The sequence below is a fragment of the Mustela lutreola genome, chromosome 1, assembly GCF_030435805.1.
Source record: "Mustela lutreola isolate mMusLut2 chromosome 1, mMusLut2.pri, whole genome shotgun sequence".
In the NCBI taxonomy this organism is placed as follows: domain Eukaryota; kingdom Metazoa; phylum Chordata; class Mammalia; order Carnivora; family Mustelidae; genus Mustela; species Mustela lutreola.
The window spans coordinates 282,848,050-282,873,738 of NC_081290.1; the positions used below are offsets into that span (position 1 = coordinate 282,848,050).

The 25,689-nt window shown below is 59.4% G+C and overlaps 1 protein-coding gene across 1 annotated transcript; it reads right to left on the reverse strand.

Moving 5' to 3' along the window:
- Positions 1–4,711: 4,711 nt before the first annotated feature.
- On the reverse strand, positions 4,712–25,689 carry EHD1 (EH domain containing 1). Its single transcript, XM_059146578.1, has 6 exons — positions 25,546–25,689; positions 23,931–24,357; positions 20,026–20,123; positions 8,579–8,991; positions 5,806–5,970; positions 4,712–5,445 (listed from the first exon to the last, which is right to left on the reverse strand). Exons 1-6 carry the CDS (start codon positions 25,571–25,573, stop codon positions 4,921–4,923), a joined length of 1,656 nt encoding a protein of 551 aa, XP_059002561.1. The 5' UTR covers positions 25,574–25,689; the 3' UTR covers positions 4,712–4,920.

Consider the following 25,689-nt stretch of genomic DNA (forward strand, 5'->3'; position numbering starts at 1 on the left):
GGCCTCCCCAGCCTGGTCTGTGGCTCCCCTTTCCCCCAAAGTCGAGAGAGAGGCAGCCCCATGGCTGAGGCTGAACCCTTCCCAGCCGTGCTCGGGAAGCCGCTCTAGCAGATGGTCCCACAGGGGTGACTAGAGTGCCAGACTGCACTTGCCCTTGGCCGCCCCGGAAGCAGTGACCCACTCCTGCCCTAGAGGACTGGGGAAAACTGAGAGGCTGGCTGTGGCCTCATACAGCCCTCCCTACTGTTGACAGGGCATGTGGTCTGCCGCCCCTCTCTTTCTGGGCCGTGGTCTCTGTGCACCAGGGAGAACTGCCCAGCTCAGGCCAGAGACGCAAAAGAAGACGGACCACCAATGGCTGCTGGAGCTTGTCTGTCCAGGAAGAGTGTGTGGTTGTCGGGGAGGCAGGGTGGTTGCTGTGTCCTGCTGCTCAGGCACTCGGGTTTAAGGGCACTGTCTGTCTGTAGGGGTGGCTTTTCAGGGAAGAGCTGATGGAGATGGTGCGGTGGGGGCCCCCCCACTCCCCAAGCTAGTCTTGGCAGCCCAGCATGCCCACTCCCCTGCCCTCCCCAGCACACCGGGGGTGTGTCCTTTGAAAAGTCCAAAGCTCCAAATGGGTGGACATATGGTGATTTCATCATCCTGGTTTTTCTTCCAAAAACCTTCTCTGTGCTGCTCCAACACACTACAGGGGCTCCCACGCTCCACAGCCGTGGCGGCCCCACGTGGTTTTATAATTACCAATCCCTCTGGGTGCACAGGAAGCCAGGCCCAGGAGCCCCTCGGCCACCACCCCCTGACCCATGGGCGCCACCCAGTCTGTGAGCCGCTTCAGGGAAGGGTGGGCCCTGCCTGCTTTGTTCTGGGACTTGGGTGGGGTGCTGGGCTTCCCCGCACCAACCCTTAACACCCCACCCCCGCACCAACCATAGCGGGTGGCTGGAGTAGGGCACCCCAGGGACCCGGCCTCAGTGAAGCCGGGGTCCCTGCATTTGGCACCGAAAGAAAACAGTCTCGGGAAGGGAGAGGCTGAGTTCTGCCAAGTGGTGGAGCTGGGATTCTAACTCCTGCCTGCCTGGCCTGAGCCCCACAGTAGAAGAATAGAAGAAATGCTCATTCTGGTGTGTTCTCATGTGGAGCATGAATGTGTGAAACAGCTGCCATGAGGGCACCTAGGTGGCTCAGCTGGCTGGGCATCTGTCTACCTTGGCATGGGTCTTGATCTGGGTCCTGGGATGGAGCCAGCTCCCTGCTCAGCGGAGCTCCCTCTGCCCCTGCCCCTCCCCCTGCTCCTCCTCAAGCTCCCGAGCACGCGCTCTCTCTCTCTCTCTCAAATAAATAAGATATTTTAAAAAGGGGCACCTGGATGGCTCAGTCGGCTGGGTGTCTGTCTGCCTTTGGCTCAAGTCATGATCCCAGTGTTCTGGGATCGAGTCCCGCATAAGGCTCCTCGCTCAGCGGTGAGTCTGCTTCTCCCTCTGCCTGCCACTCCCCCTGCTTGTGCTCTCACACTCTGTTGCTCTTTCCAGCAAATAAATGTTTTAAAAATATTATAAGAAAACAGAGCTGCAGAGTGCAGCTTAGACAGGGGTGGCACCCATGGCTCCCTGGGTGATGGACTGAGGTGCCCCTCATTCCAGGAGCTCTGGGGGCCGAGTGCAAGCAGCCCCCTGTTCCCCAGACTAGGCTCTGAAGAGGGGTCTTTTGCCCAGAATTCTGGCCAGCTGTGGGGTGGGGAGGAGGAAGAGATGTAGCGCCGGTCCTCAGGGGGGTTGGCCACACTTGAACCTCAGCCTGGGAGAAGACACCCCACTCCCCCCAGCTATAAAACACAGACTAGGGGGGCGCCTGGGTGGCTCAGTGTCTCAGTGACTCAGTGGGTTAAACCCTTCAGCTCAGGTCATGATCCCAGAGTCCTGGGATCGAGCCCTGCATCGAGCTCTCTGCTCGACAGGGAGCCTGCTTCCTCCTCTCTCTCTCTGCCTGCCTCTCTGCCTACTTGTGATCTCTATCTGTCAAATAAATAAATCTTAAAAAAACAACAACAACACACACACAGACTACGGACACAGGCTCTGAAGCAGCAGTGGGGCAGACAGCTGCCGAGGGCCTCTCCTCCAAGCCTCAGATGGGCAGCACCCCTGTGCAGTGTGGGCCGTGGCTGGAGGCAGCCGAGCCCGCCAGCAGTGCCTCTCACCCACTTTCCGTAAGAACTTGGAAGTTTTGTTTTCTTTCTCTAGCAGCTCGAACAGCACGCTCTACCTCTCGGGTGACCCCTGGAAATTGAGGACTGTCCTGAGCCTTCAAGGCCCTGGGCCGGAGTGACCGCAATGGACCTTCCGTGTGGGGTTCTCAAACCTGAGTCTTTCACAGACTTTGGGAGCACAGTGAGCTTTTCTTTTCTAAGATTTTATTTGTCAGAGAGAGAACACAAGCAGGGGGAGAGGGCAGGCAGAGGGAGAAGCAGACTTTCCACTGAACAGGGAGCCGGATGCGGGGCTCGATCCCAGGACCCCGGGACTATGACCTGAGCTGAAGGCAGACGCTCAGCCGACTAAGTCCCCCAGGCGCCCCACGAGCGATTCCTTTTTAAAGGCTGCTTCCGAGAGCTGGTAGTCTGCAGTCGGGCCAACCGGGCTGGAGTCCCCAGCTCTCCCCAGTCTCAGGTTCCTGGCAGTGAAATGGGAAAAAGCAATTTCCTGGGTCTTGGTGGTCAAGGCAAACCCTCGGAGTGGTACCGGGAGGGCCGACGAGTCCCCGCTCGGCCACTGGCCATCAGACCAGACACCTGCCCCGTGGGCTGCGGCCCACAGCCTGGCCCTCAGAAGCCACGGGCACCTCTCTGTGACCTGCTTTTTGCTCCGGCTTGACCGGTGTCCACCCCAACCACATCTCGAGTGTTCTACCTTCCAGGGTGCGTTAGTTTCAACTGGCCACGGTTCCCTCTGGAACCAGCCCTTCCTAATTGTGTTTTTGTCGCTGGTGTGCCTGCTGGGCCTCAGGGTCTCCAAGCCACCCTGAGGCTAGCATGTAGACCAGTAAACCCCTGTCTAGGTGATCCCTCCTGGGGCCGAGCGCCCCGTGGCACCCCCAACTGCCTGAGGCTAGGGAGGGGCCCCGATTGGAGGTGAAGCTGGGAAGGCGGCAGAGCGCAGGTACCTTCTCCCCCAGCCCCGGGGGCCAGCCTGCTTTCAGTCACCGGAAGTTCCGCTTCTTCACCCCGTCCTCCCCTTCCCAATAAACTACTCCCGCTTAGCCTGCATCAGCACAAGGACCAGAGGCCATCAGCTGCATGGCAGGCCTCACTCTGTGCTGCCGAGCTGAGCATCCCGGGGAGGGGACCCCCCCCCCCACTGCACCCCGGCAGGCTTGCCCAGCGGCCTCTGCGGGTGCCTCCACCCTCCTAATGCTCGGCCGGCGTCCCAGCAGGTGCTGTGCGGAGCGCAGGCCCCAGGGAGAGACAACTCAGCACCAAAAGCCAGCTTCAGTGCAAGTCAACTTGTTTTTTAATGCAAGGGGGAAAAAAAAAAGTCGTCTTCTGTTGCTTTTCCTTGCAATAGGCAGGTGGGCATGAGCTAGGGTCCCTCACGGTGACTTCCCAATCAGGAGGCTGCCGCGGCCCTCAGCGGATACTGCACACACCCGTGGGCTGAAGCCAGCGCAGGTAACTCAGACCCTGCGAGAGTCCAGGGAGCAGCCCTGGGGGGCTGGGGTCAGGGGGCGCAGAAGAGGTCCGACGGAGGAGTCCCTGAGACCTGGCCTGGGGGGGTGCCCGGTGGGACGTGTGCTCCCCTGCCCGTGGCTCCAGCAGGAAGCCAGTGAGTGGGGTGTGTCCTGGGTCTCCCCCACCATGGCTCTGCTGGGAGAGCCCGGCCAAGGCAAAGCTGAGAGGTGGCCTGCCCCGGCTGCTCTGCTCACTGCCTCCAGTCCTGTCCCTCAGTCCGGGGGGATTGATTCTGAGGGCATCCGAGACATCCGCTGCCCTGCTTTGCTCGAGGGGAGAATGGAGGAGCGGGAAGGGGCGGGTTGTCCCTGGTCTCTGATGTCTGGACCTGAGGCCCCGGGCGGGAGCACCAAGCCAGGCCAGACTCATGGAGGCCACCACCCATCCGAGTTGGGGGAGGAGGAACACCAGAATGTTCCAGGAGCATGAAAGGGAGAAGGAGGAAACACAAACCCTGGGGTCCCCAACAGGGTGTGCTCTCCAGGTCCACGGCGCCTGGGTGGAGCTGCCCCTAGTTGGGAAGTTACTGGAAAATTCGGTCAAGTAGGAAAGGTGTCACTTCACAGAATAAAAGTAGCTTATGTTTTCCTGAGGGACGTTCTCACATCCCCCCTCATTCCCTGGAGCTCATAAAAATGGGAGCTGGGCTCGTTTCTGTGACTTTCAAGCTGGGGTGGGGGGATGTGAGAGCGGAGAGCAGGGCCCGCGCACCGGGGGCTGCCCGGGAGGGCGAGGTGGAAGGCACCAGACCAGCTTATTCCGGGAGCGTGGGGAGGGGGCAGAGCCGGACAGGGAAGGAGCCACGCGCTCAGCAAAGCAGCCCTCAGCTTAGAAACCAGCGGGAATGCTGGGGTTCCTGTCTACACATGGCCCCGGGGTCCCCACAGCTGCTGGGGGGGGGCATGTGCTGTACAGTAGAGCCGGGAGCGGGGAGGACAGGGGCTCACGTGCGTGGGGCTGTCAGACGGAGGAGGCAAGAAAGAACACTGCCTCTAACGTTATATATTAAAAATATCCATAGTTCTTGTGCACAAAATTCCATCATTCACATACAAGTACCACCCGCCTCCCTGCTGGGCCCGAGAACAGCCTGAAAAGAAAGATGGTGGTTTTCCTTCGCAAGAGCCGAGGAACCGCGGCTCAGTCTTTATGGCCCCTCCCCCCCGGGGGGCCGCGCTGGCGGTCACTCAGGGCGGTCACTCGTGCCTCCGCTTGGAGGGTGGGACCAGGTGTGGAGGCAGGTCCGCGGGCAGCTCGTGGCCCTCCAGCTTGACCTTGATGAGGTGGTTGGCCAGGGCAAACTCCTCGTCGTCCAGCAGCCCGTCCTTGTCCACATCGGCCAGCTTCCAGATCTTCCCCAGCACCGTGTTGGGCAGCTTGGACTTGACCATCTCCTTCTTGGCATTGGCGCCCGTGATCTTGCCGTTGACAGGCGACAGGGTGTAGAAGATCTCGTCGTAGGTGGGCTTGTCCTTGCCCACCACCCACTCCACGTCGTCGATGCCCTCGCCGGCGCCCTCGCCGTAGCCGTGCCCGAAGGGCCCGTTCATGGTGCCGTCGAAGGCGCCGCCCTTCACAGCCTGGGAGGGCATCAGGGACTCCTCCTGCCGCACCATCACCATGAGCCGGGCGATGTCGTTGGCCAGCATGTCGTCCACCGTGTCCAGCAGCTTGGGCTTCAAGGCCTGGAACTTGCTGAAGTCCTGAGTCTGCAGGAGCTCCTGTGGTGGGCAGGGGAGGGGGGAAGGCCGGGTTAGGTCCCCGCAGATGCCAGGCCAGGCAAGAGCTGGGCCCAGGTCACAACCCCACCCTGGCTCGCCCCTCAGCTTTGGCTCTGGAGCTTGTAAGGTCAAAGTGGCAACAGCACCTTCCCTTGAGGGCTGGGGTCGGGGCGGGCGGGGGGGAGGGGGGTGCAGCGAGGGAGGAGCCCTGAGGGTGCTGGGAGGCTTGGTGCTCCGCCCTTCCCCCCACCGCTCAGGGTGAGTCACCACATTCCCCTCTGCGATGTCATGGCCCGCAGCGGGGTGCTGCCACTGAACTCGGGGGGCCCCTGTGTGGGAGGCCAAGTGGGGCAGCCATACCTGCATCTTGCGGAGGCTCGGGAAGTCCCCGGGGGAGATCTGATGCTCCCGCTCGATCTTCTGATAGATCTCTCCCAAGTTATTCACCAGCTCCTTCTTTTTGCTCTCTTTCCCAAACACATTGGGCATCTCCTTCTTGAGGGAGCTGATGATGTAGGCGTGGACCTGGAAAACAGGAAGGGACACCATGTCGGGAGGGGCCGGAGATGGGCTGCCTCAGGAGGCTGAGGTCACCAGGGACCGCCCGCAGCCGCCCAGGGCCCGTGCTCTCTGCGGCGCCGGGCACACCCCCAGCTCCGCACCCCACAGCAGAGATACAGGACCTGCTGTCCCGCCATCCGCAAGCACACGTTGGGGGCCGCTGATGTCAAGGTCACAAAACCCCAACGCAGCCCGAGCTCTGCTCAGTTTATCACCCGGAATGAGTAAGTGTTAAGAAAAGCACATAAGCTGCTGCCCAGATGTTTTGAAGTTCCTCTAAGCTCGGTACCTTACTTCAACGTCTGCCAACGAAGGGCGGCACACCCGTCATTCCCCGCAGTGAGCTGGTAGCGTTGGCCGCCCTCCAAGGCCACGGGCTCTCGGATCCCACTGCCTTGCCAAGGAACGTCCAGGCGTGAAGGGCTGCAGGCAGCCAGCCTCACCCTCCTATTCCCAGCCCTGGCAACTCGATCCCCTCAAAACCCCCCTATAAGCTGGACCCTGTGTGTCCCAGGCTGGGAGCCCCACCGGCTGAGAACAGCTCTAGGGAAGCAGGCCCGCCGCGGCAGGGCAGCCCCCGCTCTGCCCGTCACCGGCCCGTGCGGCTTGGCACGAAGAGCCACTCGCTCCAGGAAAGGGAAGCCGTCTGGAACCCACAGGTGCGGGACAAGATCGGAAGCCTTGGGGTTTTCCGGGCACGGTGACTCAGGGTGCCCACAGGCCAGGCGATTACACACCACTTGTCGGTGAATGGAGAGCCCGCCCGTCGTTCCCTCCCTGAAGAAGGCTGCGTGAGGGTACAGGTGGCCCCTCTGGTGGGGGATGGTGTGGGGGGTGCACTGGACAAAGAGGGAGGAGCTCTGCCCTTCCCTGCAGCCTGGAAATGGGAGGCCAGGAGCCAGCGACATGGATTTTCTCACTGGTTCCCTTCCCAGAACCACCCCCCTCCCTGGGAAGCTTCCAGAAGTGAGACATGTGGAAAACTGAGGGTTCCTGGATCCCCCAGAGCAGATCCTGCGACCTCACTGTGCAGACAGATCCCCAGATGGTTCAGTGATGCAGGGTGGGGCCCGAGAGCTTGTCCTTCTAGCACATTCCGGTGGGATCCACGAGCACTCTAGGTAACCAGTGTGGAGACCAGGACTGGTGGTAGGTGAACGTTGAGTTCTTTTTACTCAAGACAGTGAGCACCGGGGCGCCTGGGTGGCTCAGTGGGTTAATGCCTCTGCCTTCAGCTTGGGTCATGATCTCAGAGTCCTGGGATCAAGCCCCACATCGGGTTCTCTGCTCAGTGGGGAGCCTGCTTCCTCCTCTCTCTCTGCCTGCCTCTCTGCCTACTTGGATCTCTGTCAAATAAATAAATAAAATCTTTAAAAAAAAAAAAAAAAAAAAAAAGACAGCGAGCACCAAAATGCCACCTGACTTCAGACCTTGTGATGGCGTGGCGCAGCCTGAGCCACTGTGTGGGGCCCCTGGTGGACACTCAAAAGCCAGAACTGCACACGTGCGGTGCGTTCCCAGAGCCAGGAGCCCGGGACTCAGGGTTCCTCTTGGTTTTCGCCAGAGGGGGCCTGCCACTGGAGAGGAGGCACCCCTCCTCGGTCCTTTATTGGGGAGCCTGGGGTGACTGTCTTACCAGCCACAGTACTGCCTTTGCCAAAGCCCTAACCCCCACAGAACCCCTTCCTACACCTCCAGAGCCCCGAGGCAGGTGTGAACACCCCTGCCCTCCACGGCCAAGTCGTCAGAGAAGCAGTGATGCTCAGGGTCCCCGTTGAAGCCGAGCTTGGAGCTCCATGGATCCAGGATCTGCGCATGTGCACAGAGGTGGCCGGGCTACATTGTGGGATATGTTCTGCCCCTCCGTGACCGAAGGGGCCTGCTGGTGGCATCCACCTCCATTCCCAGCCCCAGCCAGTCTCCCTGAAGTCTGTAGGCAGGTGTCGAGATTCTAGGCTTTTGGGCGATCCAGATGCGCCAGCAGAGGCCAGCGGGCCCTGTGCCTCCCCAGGGGGGCAGGATGGCTCACAAGACCACTGGGGACCAAGGCCACCCAGGGTTCTCCCTCGGCTGACAGGCTTGCCCCCCATCTCTCTGCTAGCTCCCTCCTGTCCTGGCATATGTACCCATGCCCACCCGCGGCCTCCCAGTGGCCACCTTCTGCGGCATCCCACGACAGGACAAACGACTGGGCCTGGCTTTACTCCACACATTCCACCTTCCTGGTACGACTAGGGCGCGCTGGAAGTGCGTGTCAGTCCCCACTGTGTCCCCAGCAGCCCACCCGTGCGGAATGCTCGACAGGCCTGGGCGGGGACGCCGGTAAGACCTGCCCTCGCCTCCTCCCCACTTCCCAGGCTGCCCCCGGCCCAGCGCACCCCTCCTGATTAACGTCTGCATGCACCAGGAGGATTCAGTTGAGAAAGGGCCGCACCCATGGGTGCAGAGAGGACCCGTTTAGACACAGGGCAGAGGTGCGGCAGTGGGTTACGGGGATGGGTCTCGGGCACCCCAAGAGCCATGGCAGCTCGATCCTGGGGCCCTCCCCAGCAGTCCCCCCCCACAAGTCTACCTTGGCCAGCCGCGCCCGCTTGATGAGGTCATTGAGCTTCCGGAGGGCAGCGTTGCGGGGCAGAGACTGGATGTCTTTGAAGAGGTCCTGCTCCTCCGCCTCAAAGAGCTTGCGATTGTCAGGGATGAGCAGCGGGTGGGACCAGAAGGAGCCGATGTAGACCCTGACCACCTCAGGAGTGTTGATGATCTTGCCCAGGGACCACATGAGGGCCCCGTAGACCCGCATCAGCTGCTGGGTCTCGATCTGGTCCGCCTTGTTCAGCACCACGCGGATCTTGTCCTCGTGGTTCTTGAGGGCCTTGATGACCTCGGAGAACTCGTCCGAGATGTCCAGCTTGTGGGCGTCGAAGAGCAGGATGATGCGGTCCACCCGCTCGGCGAACCACTCCAGCACGGCGGCAAAGTCGTACCCTGCGGGAAGAGCGGGCTGAGCTCGGGGGCACCGGGGGCCGGGCTGCTCTGAGGCTCTCCTCCCCGACTCGACCTGGGACTGCCCAGCCTGGGCTCATTTAAATCCCCACCGTGTCCGCACGGGGCCAGCACAGCACCCAGAGCGCAGGGCCTTGGGTCCCCCTATTTCTGTGTCCGCCCGGTGTGACCCTCGCCCACAGAGCACCTGGCACGGAGAGGTGCGCCACAGATAACGCAGAAGTCGTCACAAAATCCAGGGGTGCCTGGGTGGCTCAGCGCGTTAAGCGTCTGCTGGCGGCTCAGGTCCTGGGACCCAGCCCCCCGTCGGGCTCCCTGCTCGGCAGGCAGTTCCCCCCTCCCAATACCTCCCCCCCACTGTCCTGCTTATCCTCACTCCTGCTGTCAAATAAATATATAAAATCTCAAAAGAAAGAAAAGAAGTCACGAAGTCTGAGCTCTAAGGCGGCAAGGACATGGAGGGGAGCTCAGCACAGAGAAGAAGAGAGACCCGGCTGCAGCCTGCCCGCGACATGCTCTTGTATGACAAGGACAGTAAGGAACAGCCGTGACACCTGCAGCTGCTACTTGCGGGGCACCCGTGCCGGCACCCCCTCCTCTAGGAACCTCAATTATTCTCCACAGCAGGGGCCGGCCAACAGCAGCTGGCCCATCACCTGCTCCGTATGTCGGAGTTTGACTGGGATATGGCCACATTCCTCCGGACCGTCTGTGGCTGCCCGGGTCTACAGCAGCAGAGTTCAGCTGTAGGACGGAGACCACAGGCCTACGGCCCAAACCATGAACTCTAGCCCATCTCTGCCGCCCAGATAAGCCTACGCCATGCTACGCATCACCACCCCCAGGTCTTCAACACTTCTCTAAAATGAGGTAGCTGGACTACATCAAGTCTAGCTCTCAACTCCAAGTCCCCCACCGTCCAGTGGAAGCCTCCTGGTGGACGTGGCCATCTGTAGCAGAAACTGCTCATTGGAGCTCTCCCTTGAATGACAGAATGGACCAGTTCTAGCTGACTTCTGGCCCGCTAGTTCCTAGCCTCTCCTGCAGCAGACATGAACAAGGTTTCTAAGACCTTTGTCCTCTTTTCCCTTCCTAAGGAATGGAATGCAGATGTGATAGCAGGAGCAGGAGCAACCACCTTGAGTTCGGAGATGAAAGCTGAACGTTCAGGATGGCCTTGAACTGTTACTTTTCACGTAAACTAGCGGATATCTGATTTAAGCCAAAGGATTTTTGGGTCTCTGCAACAGCACTTTAACCTGTACCCTATTTCTTTTTTATTTTTTAAGATTTTATTTATTTATTTGACAGAGAGAAATCACAAGTAGATGGAGAGGCAGGCAGAGAGAGAGGGAGGGAAGTGGGCTTCCTGCTGAGCAGAGAGTCCGATGCGGGACTCGATCCCAGGACCCTCAGATCATGACCTGAGCCGAAGGCAGCGGCTTAACCCACTGAGCCACCCAGGCGCCCCAAACCTGTACCCTATTTCACAGCCACGTCTCTTCGAAATGTTTCCACTTCTTCCACTGCCCCCAGAAGGAGGGAGGTTCTATTTCTCATCTTGTATTTTTTTACTTGTAATATTTCTTTCTTTGAGAGAGAGAGAGCGCGCACGTGCGAGCACAAGCCAAAGGGAGAAGCAGACTCCCTGCTGAGCAGGGAGCCCAGCACGGGGCTCGATCCCTGGACCCTAGGATCCTGAACCGAGCTGAAGACAGACACGTACCGACTGAGCCACCCAGGCGCCCCTATTTCTCAACTTTTAGGAATAAAGATGAGAAGATGTAGGAAGACCACGTGACAACAATGGCCTAAGAGTCTTTGGGAAGCTTGGCTCAAAGCCCCCGAGCTACCATTTCCTCTCCGGGTGATTCTGGGCAAGCCTCCTTTGTCCCTGGGCTCCTGGTTCTTCACCCAATCCCCACAGGCCATGTCCGACACAGGCCGGGCCTCTTAAGCAGCAGCAAACATACCCCAGAGCACAGTCGAGCTCCTGAAAGTAAGCTGGAGAAGCTGTTTCCCCAGAGAAGAGCCTGAGACCCCGGCCAGCTACAGCCCCCCCACCCCGGTCCTGACAGCCGGCCCCAGGCTAGCATTGCCTGCACAACATGCTCGCCACCCTGAACACACTGGGATGTCGCCATGTGCTGTGTGGACTACAGGTTACAGAAAAGTACCAGGTAGAGGGAGGGAACAGAGAAAAAGGACAGAGTGACCGATGGTGCCATGAGGAGGGAGGGCAGCCCCCCCTGGCCCCAGGGGAACCTGCTCAGTAGGTCAGCAGGGAGGTATTCAGCTGCTCCGGGTCCTGCCAAGGCTCCTGGACTGAATGCAGGTCCCCAAATGGGCTCCTCAAGAGACGACTTCTACTCAGGCCAGAACCGGGGCCCCACTGCCAGGGCTTTAAGATATACAGTTAACGGTGGGGCGTGCCGAGGGGTGAAGCATAAACATTCTGGCCACCAGGTCCCCCAGGTTCAAGTGCGCTGCAGAACTGTATGCCCGAAGCCACAGCGTTCCAAGCCTCGCCCCACACTTAAGCATTCAGAAAGAGTGCTTGGCTCTTAACCAAGATAGACCTGGATTCGACTCGCAGCGCCAGGCACTGACTGAGACCTGCTGTCCCTCACTCCTGAGTTACAATTTCTCGATCTGTGGAATTCCAGAAACAATTCCTCCTTCTCTGACTATAGAGCAGATGAGATCAGGTCACACACCCACACACGCACGCACACGAGCGCGCACACATGCTCCCACAGGCAGGAGCGGCCGAGGGGCCTGGGCCAGCACTACCAGTCAGAACTGAGAGTCACCAAAGTTCAGCCTGGTCCTGGGGCCAGAGGCCAGCTTTCGTCCTCGGGGTGAGACTGAAACCTCAGGAAAACCTCAAATTCACTATTTCCGTTGACTTAGCACGCAGCCTCACCACAGCTCCAGTGGGCAATCCGTGCCCCTGCCCAGTGTGCCAGGGAGACAGGCCACCCTGATCAGAAGCGGCCCCTCGACCGGCTGGAGTTTCCAAAGGGGGTCAGTGGGAAGGGAGGTGCACCAGGGCGGAGGGGGCAGGGGTGGGGGAGGGGGCAGTAAGGCCTCGGAGAATCTGAACTTGAGCCCAGGCAGGGCAGCCATTCGCCTACCCGAGGCCCATGCTGAGGGTCAGAAACAGCCGGACCACCACCGAACTGTCCGTGCCCAGAAGGTGTGAGGAGGCCTGGAGCCAGCACCACAGGCCACCGGGGGCAGAGGATGCGGCCCCCACGGCCCCGGACACCACGCGGTTGGCTCCGAGAGAAACTCCTGGCAGAAACCGCGAAGGGAGGGCAGAGCAGCAGGCTAGGGAGACTCAGGACTGAATGACGGCTCCCGCTCAGCAAAAACAAGGCCCAACTCCTGCCCTCACCACCCTGCCTGTCCTCAGACCTCCACACGCTGAACGAGCCCAGATTCGCACGGCTGGGGAGGCAGCGGCGCCAGAGGCGAGGTGCTGGAACCAGGGGTTCCCTGATGGGCCGGGCTCCAGGCCAAGTTCATTTTGGCCCAGGAGTCAGGACAGCACAGAGGGAGCTGAGCTCAGCCCCCGGCCTCCACCCAATGTCCCCCGCTGGTAGGGGCCCAGAAAGACTCCAGGAATGACAGAGAGGAGGAGGGGGAGCAGCCATCTCTGAATCGTGGCGCCCGAGTCGCCACGGGAAGAGCCAAGAACTCCAAGTGCTCCCTCCTGCCCGCCCCCCCCCAAGCCCCGTTATCCGCCAACACCTGAAGCTGGAGCCAACAGAGCTAAGTCCATTTTTTTTTTTTGTGCAGGTGAATGAAATTTCCTGTTTATTATGAAAAATGCTCCAAGTTTTGGGGCGGGAGACATGGTGCCTGGCCAAGTACGTCCACGGGTCATGAAAAGGGTCACGGCACTTAGGCACATGGGACGTCATCACAGCTGTATGACCGCGCACAACCACGTGGCTGCAGCCTCTGCCACGCCCACCCGGCACCCATCTGTCCACCAAACCCTCACTCTGGCCTGATGGATGGTGTCTCCAGGGCTGGACCCACAGCAGCAGCAGCACCAAAGCCTCAATGGAGGCCAGTGCCCCCACCGTAGGCATCACCCAAGGCGGTGAGCCTCCAGGCTTCGGGACACACGAGGGGTCAGCCTCGGCCCCAGGACGCATTGGGCCCCTGAATCCACAGTGTGAGGAAAAGCCGGTGCCGTCTCTGATAAGGGGCAAGCCCTCGCACAGAAAGCTCTGGGACTTTGGAAAAATTTTAAAATAAGCCGGGCACAAAGGGACCAACGCTGCACGATTCCATGCATCCAACGTCCGCAGACACAGAAAGGAGAGCTGAGGGGGCCGGGGGCTGCAGCGAGGGGGACGGAGAACGAGTGGTTAACGGGGTGCTGTTTCTGTCTGGAAGACGGAGAAGTCGGAAAGGCAGATGGTGGGGACCGTCACACAACGCCACGAACGTACTCGATGCCACCGAACCGTGCACCGAGAAGGGTTATTACTGCGGTCAGTCTCAGCACACAGGCACAGACCTGGGGACCCAGGAAGAGGGGACAAAGAAGAGTCGCTTGTGCCCTCGGGGCAACCTGGCTGAGGGCTGGGCTCGACCTCGGGAAGCAAGCACTCAGGGCCACGCGAACAGGACATCCAAACGTGCCGCCCGTCTCCGCTCTGTCCTCACCCGGCCTCTTCTGGGCCCCTCGGGCTCCTCACCAGGTCTGCCGTCCTGACAAGTGTCCCGCTCCCCGCCACGGGCACAGAGGTGAAAGAAAGGAAGTTGTGACAGGTCCTCGCCCTCTCCTGGCGCCCTCCAAATACAGGTAGTTCCAGCAGCTGGGGGAAAAGCTGCTTCATACATTCCAAGTTTCTAGAACATCAACAATAGAGGGCTTGCCTGCAAACGACTTTTGTTTCCTGCCATTCAAGCTGCGTGGGCCTTGGTATTTCTTGCCGTGGCTCCCACCACACACGTTTCCAACCGGTGCTGGGCACGGGAGAGGGGGCGCAGGACAGCAGGGGGACGATGAAGGAGCTGAGAGAGAACCAACGTGGTGGCCGAGATTCCTCTGGCGGGCACTCTCTTCCGGGAAGGACTTTCCTGGTGTCACTCAGCGGCGAGGAGAAAGGGGCCTCCCCACTCCTAGGTATTTACCCAAGAGAAATTAAGAAACTGAACTCCATGGGGCGCCTGGGGGACTCAGTATGTTAAAGCCTCTGCCTTGGGCTCAGGTCATGATCCCAGGACCCTGGGATCGAGCCCCACATCGGGCTCTCTGCTCAGTGGGCAGTCTGCTTCCTCCTCTCTCTCTCTGCCTGCCTCTCTGCCTACTTGTGATCTCTCTGTCAAAAAAATAAATAAATAAAATCTAAAAAAAAAAAAGAAAGAAAGAAAGAAAGAAACTGAACTCCACACTGTACTATGCAAATGTCTGTAGGAACTTTATTCAAAAGGGCCCCCAATTGGAAACGCCAAGGCTCTTCGGCAGGTGAATGGATCAGGCATGAGGTACACGGGAGGAATGATGGGTCAATGTTCTCAAACATGACGAACACCCCCAAGCATGGAAGACTTGTACCGGGCATTCTAGAGAAGGCAAACCCTCACGGATAAGTATCAGGTCCGTTGATACTGCCGGGGACCAGAGGGGATTATAAAGGGGAGCAGGGAACTTTCCAGGCTGATGGAAAGACCAGACGCTGATCATGGCTGTGGGCACCGAAGTGGTGCCTGGTGGCCCGTAAGCGCTGGTAAATGTTTGTTCTCATTTACACCCAGGAACTGTATTTCGGGCTCAAGGAGTGCAGACTCAGAGGGCTGTGTGGGCAATGATCACCTCTCATGCTCAAAGAATGCCCCGTACCACCGAATATAAACGGAACATTCGCAGGCGCCCGGGCCAGCTGCCAGCTCACAGCCCCCCGAAGCCAGCAGGTGCCGGGCGCCGGCTGGTCCCACTCCTCCGCAGCCAGCGGCCCACGCCCCTCGGCAGAGCTGCTGCATTCCCGCCAAAGGCTGGGCCAAAAGCTGTCCGGGGACCAGAGTGGGGGTGGGGCAGGGGCGAGAGGGAGGCCTGGAGGCGGCCAGGGGGCCAGGAAGGGAAACTCCGGCTGAGTCAGTGCTTCCCTAGCCTCTGGACTCCTCAGGGTGTTAGTCAGAGAAAGGTCTTTCTAATCAAAGTCTGGGAATTCCTGGATTTTTTGGACATCTGTTTGTAATTAGCTGACGCTGCCTGAACATGTCACTGAGCATGAGATACTAGGGCAAGGGGTCAGCACACAGGCTGCAGGAACTCCCCAGGGTCCCTGGCTCAAGTACGGAGCTGGGGCCCGAACCTTCCGACCTCATCCACTCTGTGCGCATGCGGAATCCAAGAAGGGTGCAGCGCGTGGCCTAGCCAGAGGCTTGCAGGCCATCTCATGGAGCAGTCTACGGACTGCAGAGAACCCCGACCTCGATGGAGGGCTTTTAGGGATGGGGCAGCTCTGGAGGCAGTCGCAAGGGTCAGCAGGAACAGGGGGCTGCCCACAGCGCGGGCCCCCTCAGAGTCACAGGACTTCAGGTCTGCCCCTGGAAGGCCCTACCTGCCTACTGGGGCGGTTTCCAGGCTTGGAGGGAGCCTGGGAACCAGGGGTCAGTCAGTAGGAGGGCCAGTGAGAAGCCAGCCCTGGCCAGGGGTCCTACACCCATCCGCAGAGGGTCTGGGGCGGGGAGGTGATCCTGGCTAGAGCCTGAGAACAGGGAAAAGGAAGAAGACACCAGCATGGTTGTTCCAAGCCCTGGACCTCGGGTCCATTTGTGAACTCGGAGTCTGACTTCAGGCTGGGAGAGAACTGTCAGGAGAGCTCAGAAGCCCCGCAACGTCACCACGCAACAGGTCAAAGATATGCCCGATCTGGGCTCTAAGTGCTGTTGTAGGCCGGGCTGGCGTGTGCCCTCTCCGTAACGGGGTGGCGGGTGGCTGGGGGGCTGGGGGGCACTGCTCCTGCTGGGCCCACAGACACACACCTGCCCGTGCAGCCTTGTGCGAACAACTTAACCTTCCCAAGCCTCAGCCTCCTCGTCTGGAAGGCAGCAGGGCTTCCCCATGTGTAGCTGTGTGACAGCTAAGAAGGGGCGCCGGCTCACTCCGAGGCATTGGTACAGACCACATACAAAACGGCGGGCCCAAGGCTGGCCAGGTGTCAGCTTCCAAACCCAAGCTGAAGGAACACTTCCCTGCGGACACAACTCACGTGAGGGAAATCAGGGCACAAAAGTGACAATACCCAGCTCACAGCCACAAGGTGACGATGGCAGGGAGTGCCCCGGCCAGGCCCCTAACCCCCAGGCTCGGGCCTCCACCTGAGTGCACCTGCCCCCCACAACCCCGGGACCCGCTGTGGGAAATCCCTGCTCTGGCTTGTGACTGCGCAGGCACAGGCAGGAGCCTGGGAGCGAAGGGCGCCCGCCCCACCAGGCCCCGGATGCCCTTTGGAATGCCCTTTATCAGTCACATGGCACTCAAGAACGAATGTTGTCCCCACAAATCACCTTTCTCTGCTGACACAGGAGAATGTTTTATCTTTAAAGTCACTCGGATTATGTGCACCTGGATGGCTCAGTTAGTTAAACGACTGCCTTCAGCTCATGTCATGATCCTGGAGTCTGGGTATCGAGTCCCGCATCAGGCTCCCTGCTTGGCAGAGTCTGCTTCTCTCTCCGACCCTCTCTCTTCTCAAGCATGCTCTCTCTCTCAAATAAATAAAATCTTTAAAAAAAAAAAAAAAAAGTCCCTCCAATTAGCACACCAGGGAAGTGCAGCTTGAGACCCCCACGGAGGCCCCTTCTTCCTTGAGTAACTCTTGGGAGTCTCTTGCAGAGCCTGGCCTATATCCTGACTGCTCTGGGCCTACACAGCCCCTGTGTTATCTTTCCAGAAGGTATTTCCTCACACATTAGGGACCACAGGAAAAAGGGGAAGAAGCCAGGAGGGGCCTGGCAGATACGGTGGGAAATGGACATAAATGTAATTAACAACTCTAATGCAAAAGAACCTTGTTTCCAGGGAACAAGATCCGCAGACCAGAGAACTGCACGCTGCTTGCCCAGGACCCGTGTTTTCTGCTGGTCCTATCTTGCTGAGAGGGAAACACCTGCTTTCCATGCTGTCAGCAAAGAGAGCAGACAGGCGAGCTGGCCGCGGAGCCTGGAACGCACTGCCCTCCTCTGACTTCCTCTGCTGGACAGGGCCACACGGGACCTTTGCAAAGACTGGTGGGTGGGGCCTCTGAGCAGACGGCGACTCCTTTCCCTGTCCAGCTAGCGGCCACCTCCCTCGAAGACCACAGGCAGCACCGCGGAGAGGTAATGCGCGATGGTCTCTCTCTGGCTGATAAAACACTCACACCAAACATATTGCAGAGCAAATCCCAACTTAGTAACTTTTAGTTACTTGGGTCCTGGAGGGAAAGAACTGTCCAGTAAAATCAGTTTGATCTCGCTATTTCACAAAAGGAAGCCCTGCTCCAATCAGATTAAACCCCACTCCACCTTCCTGCCCACCATGGGGTGGGGGAGCAGCTGCCCCAGGACAGAGAGGGGTCAAGTCTCACACCTGGAGGGGGGCAGAGGCAAGCAGGGGAGAGCCCTGGCGTCCCCTGCTGGCTTCCTCTGCTGAGAATCTGCCACCTGCACAGACAACTTGAGGGTGGAAATCGCCCTGCACACCTCATGTCCCCCCCCCAAACACCTCCCCCATCACATGCACCCTATGTCCACAGATCCACCCCCAGACAGCCCAGGGAGGCGCCGCAGTGGGGCCCATCCCAGAGAGAGAAGGTCTAGACACCGCTGCCCACCATTTGCCGACCAGGAAAGGAGGCCAGGGGCAGAAGGCGCATCCCAGCAGAGAGGGCAGGGTGCCCAGAGCAGCCAGACCTACCCTCCCAACCCATCAGCCTGCTGGGCTCCCTGGACCCAGGCTGATGTGTCAAAGACACGCCGCCGCGCCTCCCCCCCACCCCCCCCCCGCAGCAGGGGCACGCCACAGCACTGGGGGAAAACAGTGGTCCCCGGGGTCATAAGGGTCACAAGAACCCCGTACCCTTTCCTGCAAATGCCTGAACTCCCAGCTCTGAAGGTCACAGTGAACACAGCCTGAGATGTTAAGCCTCTTTTTGTAAGCTACGGTCCCTATCCCGGCCCCTATCCGAAGACCTGCACGCATCGACTGACCCCTGGGCTGGGAGCATTGTGCGCAGCCCAGAGGCGGCTTAGTTCTCTACCCCATGGCCCCAGTTACAAGCAGCCCCTCTGCCTACTCTTCCAGATCATTCTGAAGATACCACTAGGGAGCCTCCAACAAGGTCCCTCTAGGATAACTCAGGCTGGAAGTAAACAGAGGATAAATCCCTCCTTGTGGGTCTTTCTCTTGAATGCTTACCAAGCATTTTCTTAAAACCAGCTTGGAACAAGAGCAGTAAGAAAGGAAAAACAGCCTTGCTCTTTTATTTTTAAAGGTTTTTTTTTTTTAAGATTTTACTTATTTATTTGAGAGAGCGAGCAAGAGCACAAAGGTGGGGGAGGGCAGAGGGAGGAACAGACTCCCCGCTGGGCAGGGAGCCTGAAGCAGGACTCAATCCTGGGATGCAGAGGATCCTGACCTGAGCCAAAGGCAGACACTTAACTGACTGAGCCACCCACACGCCCCGTATTATTTCTTTAAGTAATCTCTACACCCAACGTAGGACTCGAACTCACAACCCTGAGATCAAGAGTGCGCCTCCAACTGAGCCAGCCAGGAGCCCCAGCCCTTGCCTTTTCAGAAGGGGTCCCAAAGCTGCTCCCTTGAACTCCCAGGACTGTCTTTCTCACTGGGGTGCAGAAGCTAAGAGCTTAAACCAGACTGAGAGACAGAGCAGTTTCAGGGAGCTCTGAGATAAGCCCTTACTGGCAGAGGCCCACAGCCTGGATTTAAAAAAAAAAAAAAAAAAAAAAAGAGAGAAGCAAGGCTTCTCAACACCAAGAACAGGGCCCCCACCCCCTGGGAGCCACAGCAGACATAAACATCCCCCAAACGCCAGGTCACCAGGTCACCAGGTTGCTGGCTTCAAATGCAAACTTCACCAAAACTGGGCAGCTCAGAGGGGAAGGGCCATGGGGAATGATTTGCAAGTAAATGATACACAAATCTGGTCGCTTCTCCCCCACCCGTGGTCTGAGCCTGATTTTTCCTTTCCCCATCTGCAACTGTAGGCTCTGCTCCTGGCCTGCCCCCGTGCAACCGCCAGAAAGCATTCAGGCCCCGAGGCTCCCCGCCCCTCCACAAAAAGGAGCCGCAGCAGAAACAGAGCCCAGCTCAGGCTCATCCTGAACCGATCTTCAGGAAAGCGTGGCAAAGTCAAGACCGGAGCTGACACAAGCAGGGGCCGGCTGCCCCGGCACTCAGCCCAAAAACCTTCCAGCGTGCACAGCCCCTGGGGAGGCTGCTGACTGCCAACCCCGAGCAAACTAAACCCTTTTCCACGAGCCCCCAAACGTTTAACAAACCCCTGCAGCTTCTCCTGTTGGCCGGCCTGCTAGAGTCAAGTGCTCGCTCACAGACCTGCTAGGCTTACCAGGAATTCAGACGGCTTAGCCTTTACACCCCAACTAAGGTGAGGAAGTCCCAGGGGAGCAATGATGCTGGCTGGGGGACCTGGAGCCCGGACACAGAGTGACTTCCCGTGACCTCACAGCCAGCCCAAGGTGCCATCTCGCCAGCCTGCCCATCTCCCAGCATGCCCCAGGGGCTGGAAAGCACGAGAGTCATAAGATTGGCTGTGCTTGCCCCCAGACAGCTCTCTGTAACTTCGGCCCGGGAGCCAAGGGAGAGAGCAACTCCTGCCCCGTCAGGGCTCAGTACACCGAGCAGACACCTGGCCGATGTCAGACGGGTTCTCACTTGGGCTGGGAGGGACCTCAGGGGCAGCACTGGTCCGGGTCCCAGACCGCAGATGGAAGGCACCCTGGGCTGTGTCAGAGCCTGTTTACCTCTGCTGATGCGCTGCTTCTCTCCAGACAGGATCCCGGGAGTGTCGATGATGCTGATGCTGTCCAGGACCGGGTTGGGCAGCTGGGCACACATGAACCTGCAGGGGAGCGAGAGCCAGAGGGGACATGTCAAGACTCAGCTCTCGCTGCTCTAAAAGTGACGGGGCTTTCTGTGCACCTTCCTCTCCACCTCTGCCTTCTTTTCCCAGACCAAGGAGTTTAAAGGAGTTTCTAGCGTTTCCGGGGTGGCCACTGAACTCTGTACTGTCTTTTTTAAAAAAGATTTTATTTTATTTTATGAGAGTGCAAGTGAAAGCGCACAAGCAGGGGGGAGGAGCAGAGAGAGAGAGAGAGAGAGAGAGAGAACCAGACTCCCCGCTGGGACACTGACTGAGCCACCCAGGCGCCCCTCCACTCCGTGGTGTCTTAACTGAGAACCCAACCAGCAGCCAATCTGGCCTGCCTCAGCATTTCCCTCACATTAGCTTTTCCCCCAGGGTTCAAGAGTTCAGCTTTCAAGTTGCTGATGTGTTAGTGCAAACTGCACGAGCCTGAGTCACCATTCCATTCCAGAAGGGAAACATAAAGGTGACAGTAGGAGTTAGTAAATTTCCTCACACCCGGAAGGTGGGGAGAGGCTTCCTTACTGCTGCCGGGACCAGCCGACCCCTCCACCCAGCTGCTTGGATGAAGGGATGGCAGGGGGCGGCCAGTAAAAGCTGGGGGATGCGTGGGCTGGTTGGCGGGACAGGGAGTCTGGACCGGGAGTCTGGACCCCATTCTCTGAAAGCCGGAGCAGGCTGGAGGAGGGACAAATTTAAGCCACAGAGAGGTTGGCAACTCCTGGGCCAGGGCCTAACCGTGTGTGCCCAAGTTCCCACTAAGCACAGAACAGCCCAGAACAGCAAGGGGCTGTCCCAACTGATATCAGAGATTCTTTACTGGACACAGAAAAAGCTCCTTTAAAAACCTCTGAAAAAGACATTGTGAGCAAAGAAAATACTGACCCTTTGTCTGTAGGATGCAGGCTTAAAGCTGCCTTTCCAACTGTGGGGAGGAATCCGAGCTGATAAGGTTCTCCTTTTTCGCCCTCCCCCCTCCTACCCCCAAGTGACCAGTGGCCAGGCCTGGGGCAGACCGCCAGGGCGAGGGGTGGTGTCTGCAGGCACAGCGGGGCAGAACCAGCTGACCCTCAGACCTTGGACCCGGTGACTCCCCCTGCCAGCAGCAGCGCACGCCCTGATTATCGGTGCGCCAGCCCTGGGGATCCTGCTGGGGAAGGGTCAAGGAGAGAAGCCCCCATTAAAAGAACCAAAAGTAGAACTGGCTGGAGTGGTGACATTACACAGCACCGCCTTTAAAGGAGACCTGAGAGTAAGGGAATGGGTAAGACCCGGAAGTGAGCTGTCCCGAGGAGCCCTGGGAGCCTGGTGGGAAACAAGAAAGGGAGCAAGCAGTACAGACACAGAGGCTTCATCTCCCACCAGCAAGGACACACCGACTGCATCTCACCCCACAAGTGGCTGGTGGCAGCCACACAGTGAGTTTTCATAGGCTGCTCGTAGGACACCTTGCCTGCAGCCTGCCTCGGTCTGCTCCGTTGGATTTTAGTCTTAGAGCAGACACTTAATGGTGAAAAGGGCAGAAAGTCAAGTTCATGACTCAATAGGTCTCTTTAAGCTGCTGGGAGAGGCTGTGTCAGCCAGAGAAGAGCCCCCTTTGTATGGCCTGGCTGGCCGGCTGGCGCTCAGTGCACTCCACAGGCTGACACAGCTTGGGGCCTCTGCTCCAGGGCAAACCCGTGCCCCACCTCCTCCCCACCCCTGGGCTGATAAGGACACTTAGTGATCAAGAACCCTCTGGAGATCAAGTGGCAAGAGGAAAATAAGGGGCACCTGGGACTCGTCAGCGGAGCCTGAGACTCGATCGCAGGGGCAGGGGTTCAACCCCATATTAGGTGTGGAGCCTACTTAAATTAAAAAAAAAAAAAAAAAAAAAAAAAAAAGGGAAATCAAAGTGTGCTTCTTGAATCCCGAGGCACCAACATCATCAGAGTGTCTGTCCTGGACCCAGCATATCCCTGACCTGTGTTTTTTTCCCAGGCAGAAGCAGCAGTAGGCGGTGACCGGACACATGAAGGCCAGTCAGCCAGCTGGCCCTACAGTAAGCTACCCCGGTGAGCTCAGCAAATCAGCAGAGCCCTCTAAGCGGGCACGGAGATTGGGGGGGGTGTGTGTGCCCAGATGAGTCTATGATCCCATCTGACTGAAATTTTAGGTCTCCAACTTCAGAAACACGTCGCATACTCCATTTCTCCTTTCAAAAGCTGTCTGCTCTCACACTCAGAAGTGGAGGCCCAAGGACCCAAGGCGCAGCACCCCTCCTTCTAGCTTCCCATAGTTGTGTGTGAAAGTCAAGACCTAATAATGCTTGGAATTCCCAGCACAGCAGCCAAACTACGCACAACGCCGTCTGGTGCCCACCAGCTAACAGTCCCGGCCAATCGCGGGTCCACTGGCGCAGTAATTCCGGGACACAGCGATTCTCCAGAGGAAGGCTCAAGGTGAAGAGGGCCGTGCCTCTCACTCAAAGGGCTCTACACAGCTCCGGCCGTGACACACAAATGCCAACAGCCATAAAACAGGAGGCCAGGCTTAAATGCCCGAAAGGGGCAAAACAACGTAATATGAGTCTGCCTGTCTTCTCAAAGTCAGCTCTGTGCAGAGAGGTAGGCTGGCCACTGGCCTGGATCGGGAGCAAGCTGTTTCACCCTGTGCGGCTGGACAGTGTCTGGAAAGGAATGTGATCACACAGGGTGGAGACCTGGAAGGCAAGAGTCAAGGATTCTTTCCTAGGCTCTTCCCTGACACACACTTTGAAAGGCATGTGCAGTCACTCCTTGAATGGGGGATGGCAGGAAGGGCAGATCTGTGAAGTCCTTTGGTATGTCCCTGGGGGTAGGGGTGGGGACGGGGATGTTAGAACCACTGACAAGCGCCTTTGAGTTCCTTTAAAGAAGAGTGAACTTGGCTGTTGGACACCACAGAAAATCAATGTGTTTCCTTCCCAGCAGCATGAGGGTTAGACTCTTGGAGGATGACCTGTATCACGAAGAAGCAAGATTTCCTCCGTCTAACTGGGGAAACTGAGGCCCAAACAGGTTAAGGTACCTCCTAGTGAGGGAGTCAGGGCCCGGATCTCATTCGTGGGCTCCCAGTGCTATAGACAGGCTGCTTCCTGAAACCCTTAAGAGAGCACAGGCCCTGTGGAGCTGCCCCCCAGGGGGAGTGTTCACACTCCATCTGTCTGCTACCTCGTGGGCGGCCCCCAAACTCAGCAGGCCACAGCAGATCCTCCTTGTCCCTCCCACACAAAACCAGCGGTCCCCAGGGAAGCACAGCACAGCACAGCACAGCAGCAAAGGGAATGACTAAAGTTTCACATATTTTTCCAGGACACTTAGGCAGCAGCCACTTGAAGGAAGAGGGGAGGACAGGGACTGGTTTGAATGAATTCGGTGCATCCAGCCTGGGACTAACTACACTGGGAGGAGGTGGAGACAAGAATCTCTCACCTTCCCAACTCTGACCCCGGTTCTGAGGAGAGTGGGGCTGGGATCTGCGGGACGGTGCGGGAGTTAAACTGATAACCTGGAAAATTCTGGGGTGACCGAAGCGGGGGAGGGGGCGGCGATACCCACCGCCAGACCTCCCGGTGGGTTTCTCGTGCGAAGCGGCAGGGGCCCCGGTCCCAGGGAGCGGTCGCAGAGGGGCTCGCTGGGGCCTCGGAGACAAAGGACGATGGGGTGGGGGGCGGGCCACGACCACAGTACGGCCGGGACCCGAGTGCGGCCGCCCCCGGGGGTTCCCCACCGCCCCCCTCTCCCCGGCGCCAGGGGCGGGTACCTGTTGAGGAAGGCGTTGCCGAAGGCGTTGAGCTTGCGGAAGGGACGCCGCGGGTCGACCACCAGCGCGTTGCCCGGCACCACGCCCTCGGTGGGGCCGTGCATGACCGCGATAAAGGAGTCGGTGGTGGGCTCGGGCCCGATGCGCATTCCCGGGAAGTCCTGCTCGATCAGGTGCCGGATGAAGGTGGTCTTGCCCGTGCTGTACTGGCCCACGAGGAGCACCATGGGCTTGTTGTCGAAGTCCGCGTCCTCCAGCGCGGGCGAGTGGAACTCGTGGAAGCGGTAGTGCTCCTCCAGGGGCAGCAGCTTCTGCGCGTACAGCTGCCGCAGCCCCTCGGCCACCGTCTGGAAGAGCTCCGGCTCCTTCTTGCGGCGGGCATCTTTGCTGACCCAGCTAAACATGCTGGCGGGGACGGGGCTGGCTGCTGCGGGGCAGAGCGGCGGCTGAGAGCGGGGCGAGGGCGCGGAGCCGAGGCGGGGCCCGGCCGGCCGGCGGAGGGGCGGCGGGGCAGGGGGCGGGGAGCGGCCCGTACTGCGCAGGCGCACTGCACGGCCCGCGGAGCGTCCTCTGCGGAGTGGGGCGCGCGCCTCGCCGAGCCGCCTTTATAGGGCCGGACCCCATGCTCGGGCGCGCGCACCGCCGCCGCCGCAGCCGCCGCCGCAGCGCCGAGCCGCGGAGAAAAGGGCAGGGGAGGAAGGAGCCCCGCCCGCGAACTCCGCGCCACGTCCTCCCCTCCCCCGCCTCCCATTGGCCTATTCCAAATATCGCGAGCGCCGCTCGCTCTGCTCCCCGCCCCTGGCCCGGCTGCCGTGGCAACCGCACCTGTTTTCGCCCCTCCCTCGGTGGGGCCGCGCACGCGAGTGCTGCGGTTGGGACGGCGGGAGGAGAGAGTCGGGCGCGAAGAGGTCCCGGAGCCTACGGGCCTTCGAACGTCCGCGAGACGCTCAGTTAGACACCCGGGTCCCCGGCTGCGCGGCCCACCCGCAGTTCCCCCACGAACGGTCCTCCCTCCCCCGCTGGCTCGGAATCCCCGGCAGTAGCGGCGGACCCCGGGGGAAGGGGCGGCCCGCGCCTCCCGTCGGAGCCGCCCGTCCCCGCCGCCTCCCCGCCCCTGCTTCCCTGATACTACTTCGCACCCTTCTTGATCTGCTTTGGGAGAGGGAGAGAGAGAGGTGGTAGGGGAGGCCGGCTGGTGAAGAGGGAAAGGGGAGTGGGGAGGGAGGCAGAGGCCCCTGGGGAAGATCCGACCGGCCGCAAGACGCCTGAGCTCCCCGCAGGCCGGTGGCGCTGGGGCTTGGAAGAGGCCCGCGGCAGTGGAGGACACAAAGGGCACTGGACATGTGGGGGAGACGAGATGGCCTCTCCGCAAAGGCTGCCTCTGCGGGAGGAGGGGTGGGGGCACGAAGGAAGTGGAGGCCCTCTGGCCCGAGTTTTGAGGAAGTGAAATCGGAAATTCCCTATGTGGGGAGGAGGCGAAATGTGGGGCAACAATGAAATCTTGTGGGAAACTTAGGGGAAATTAAAAAAACCCAAATACTTCTGCTTTCCTCTCAGGGTCACCAACAGTTACCCTCTTTTACCTCTGGCCCGGGGTCCCCCCCCCCCACCTTACCAGTTCCTGGCTGTTCCATTACGCTCATTCCCCCGCCATCATTCCTGGCCACACATCGGCCCCCTTGGCTGGCCAGGCTGGTGAGAATCTTCAGCGGGTGATGTCAGAGCTGTGGGGCCGGTGATTGTTAGGTAACCGGTATCC

Excerpts from the sequence above, each read along its gene's own strand:
- EHD1 (XM_059146578.1), bottom strand. The coding sequence starts at position 25,573 with ATGAGCGTAATGGAACAGCCAGGAACTG. Across the intron at positions 8,992-20,025 it reads GAAGCAGCGCATCAGCAGAG|GGTACGACTTTGCCGCCGTG; the intron begins GTAAACAGGCTC and ends CTCTTCCCGCAG. Across the intron at positions 5,446-5,805 it reads CGAGCCTCCGCAAGATGCAG|GAGCTCCTGCAGACTCAGGA; the intron begins GTATGGCTGCCC and ends TGCCCACCACAG.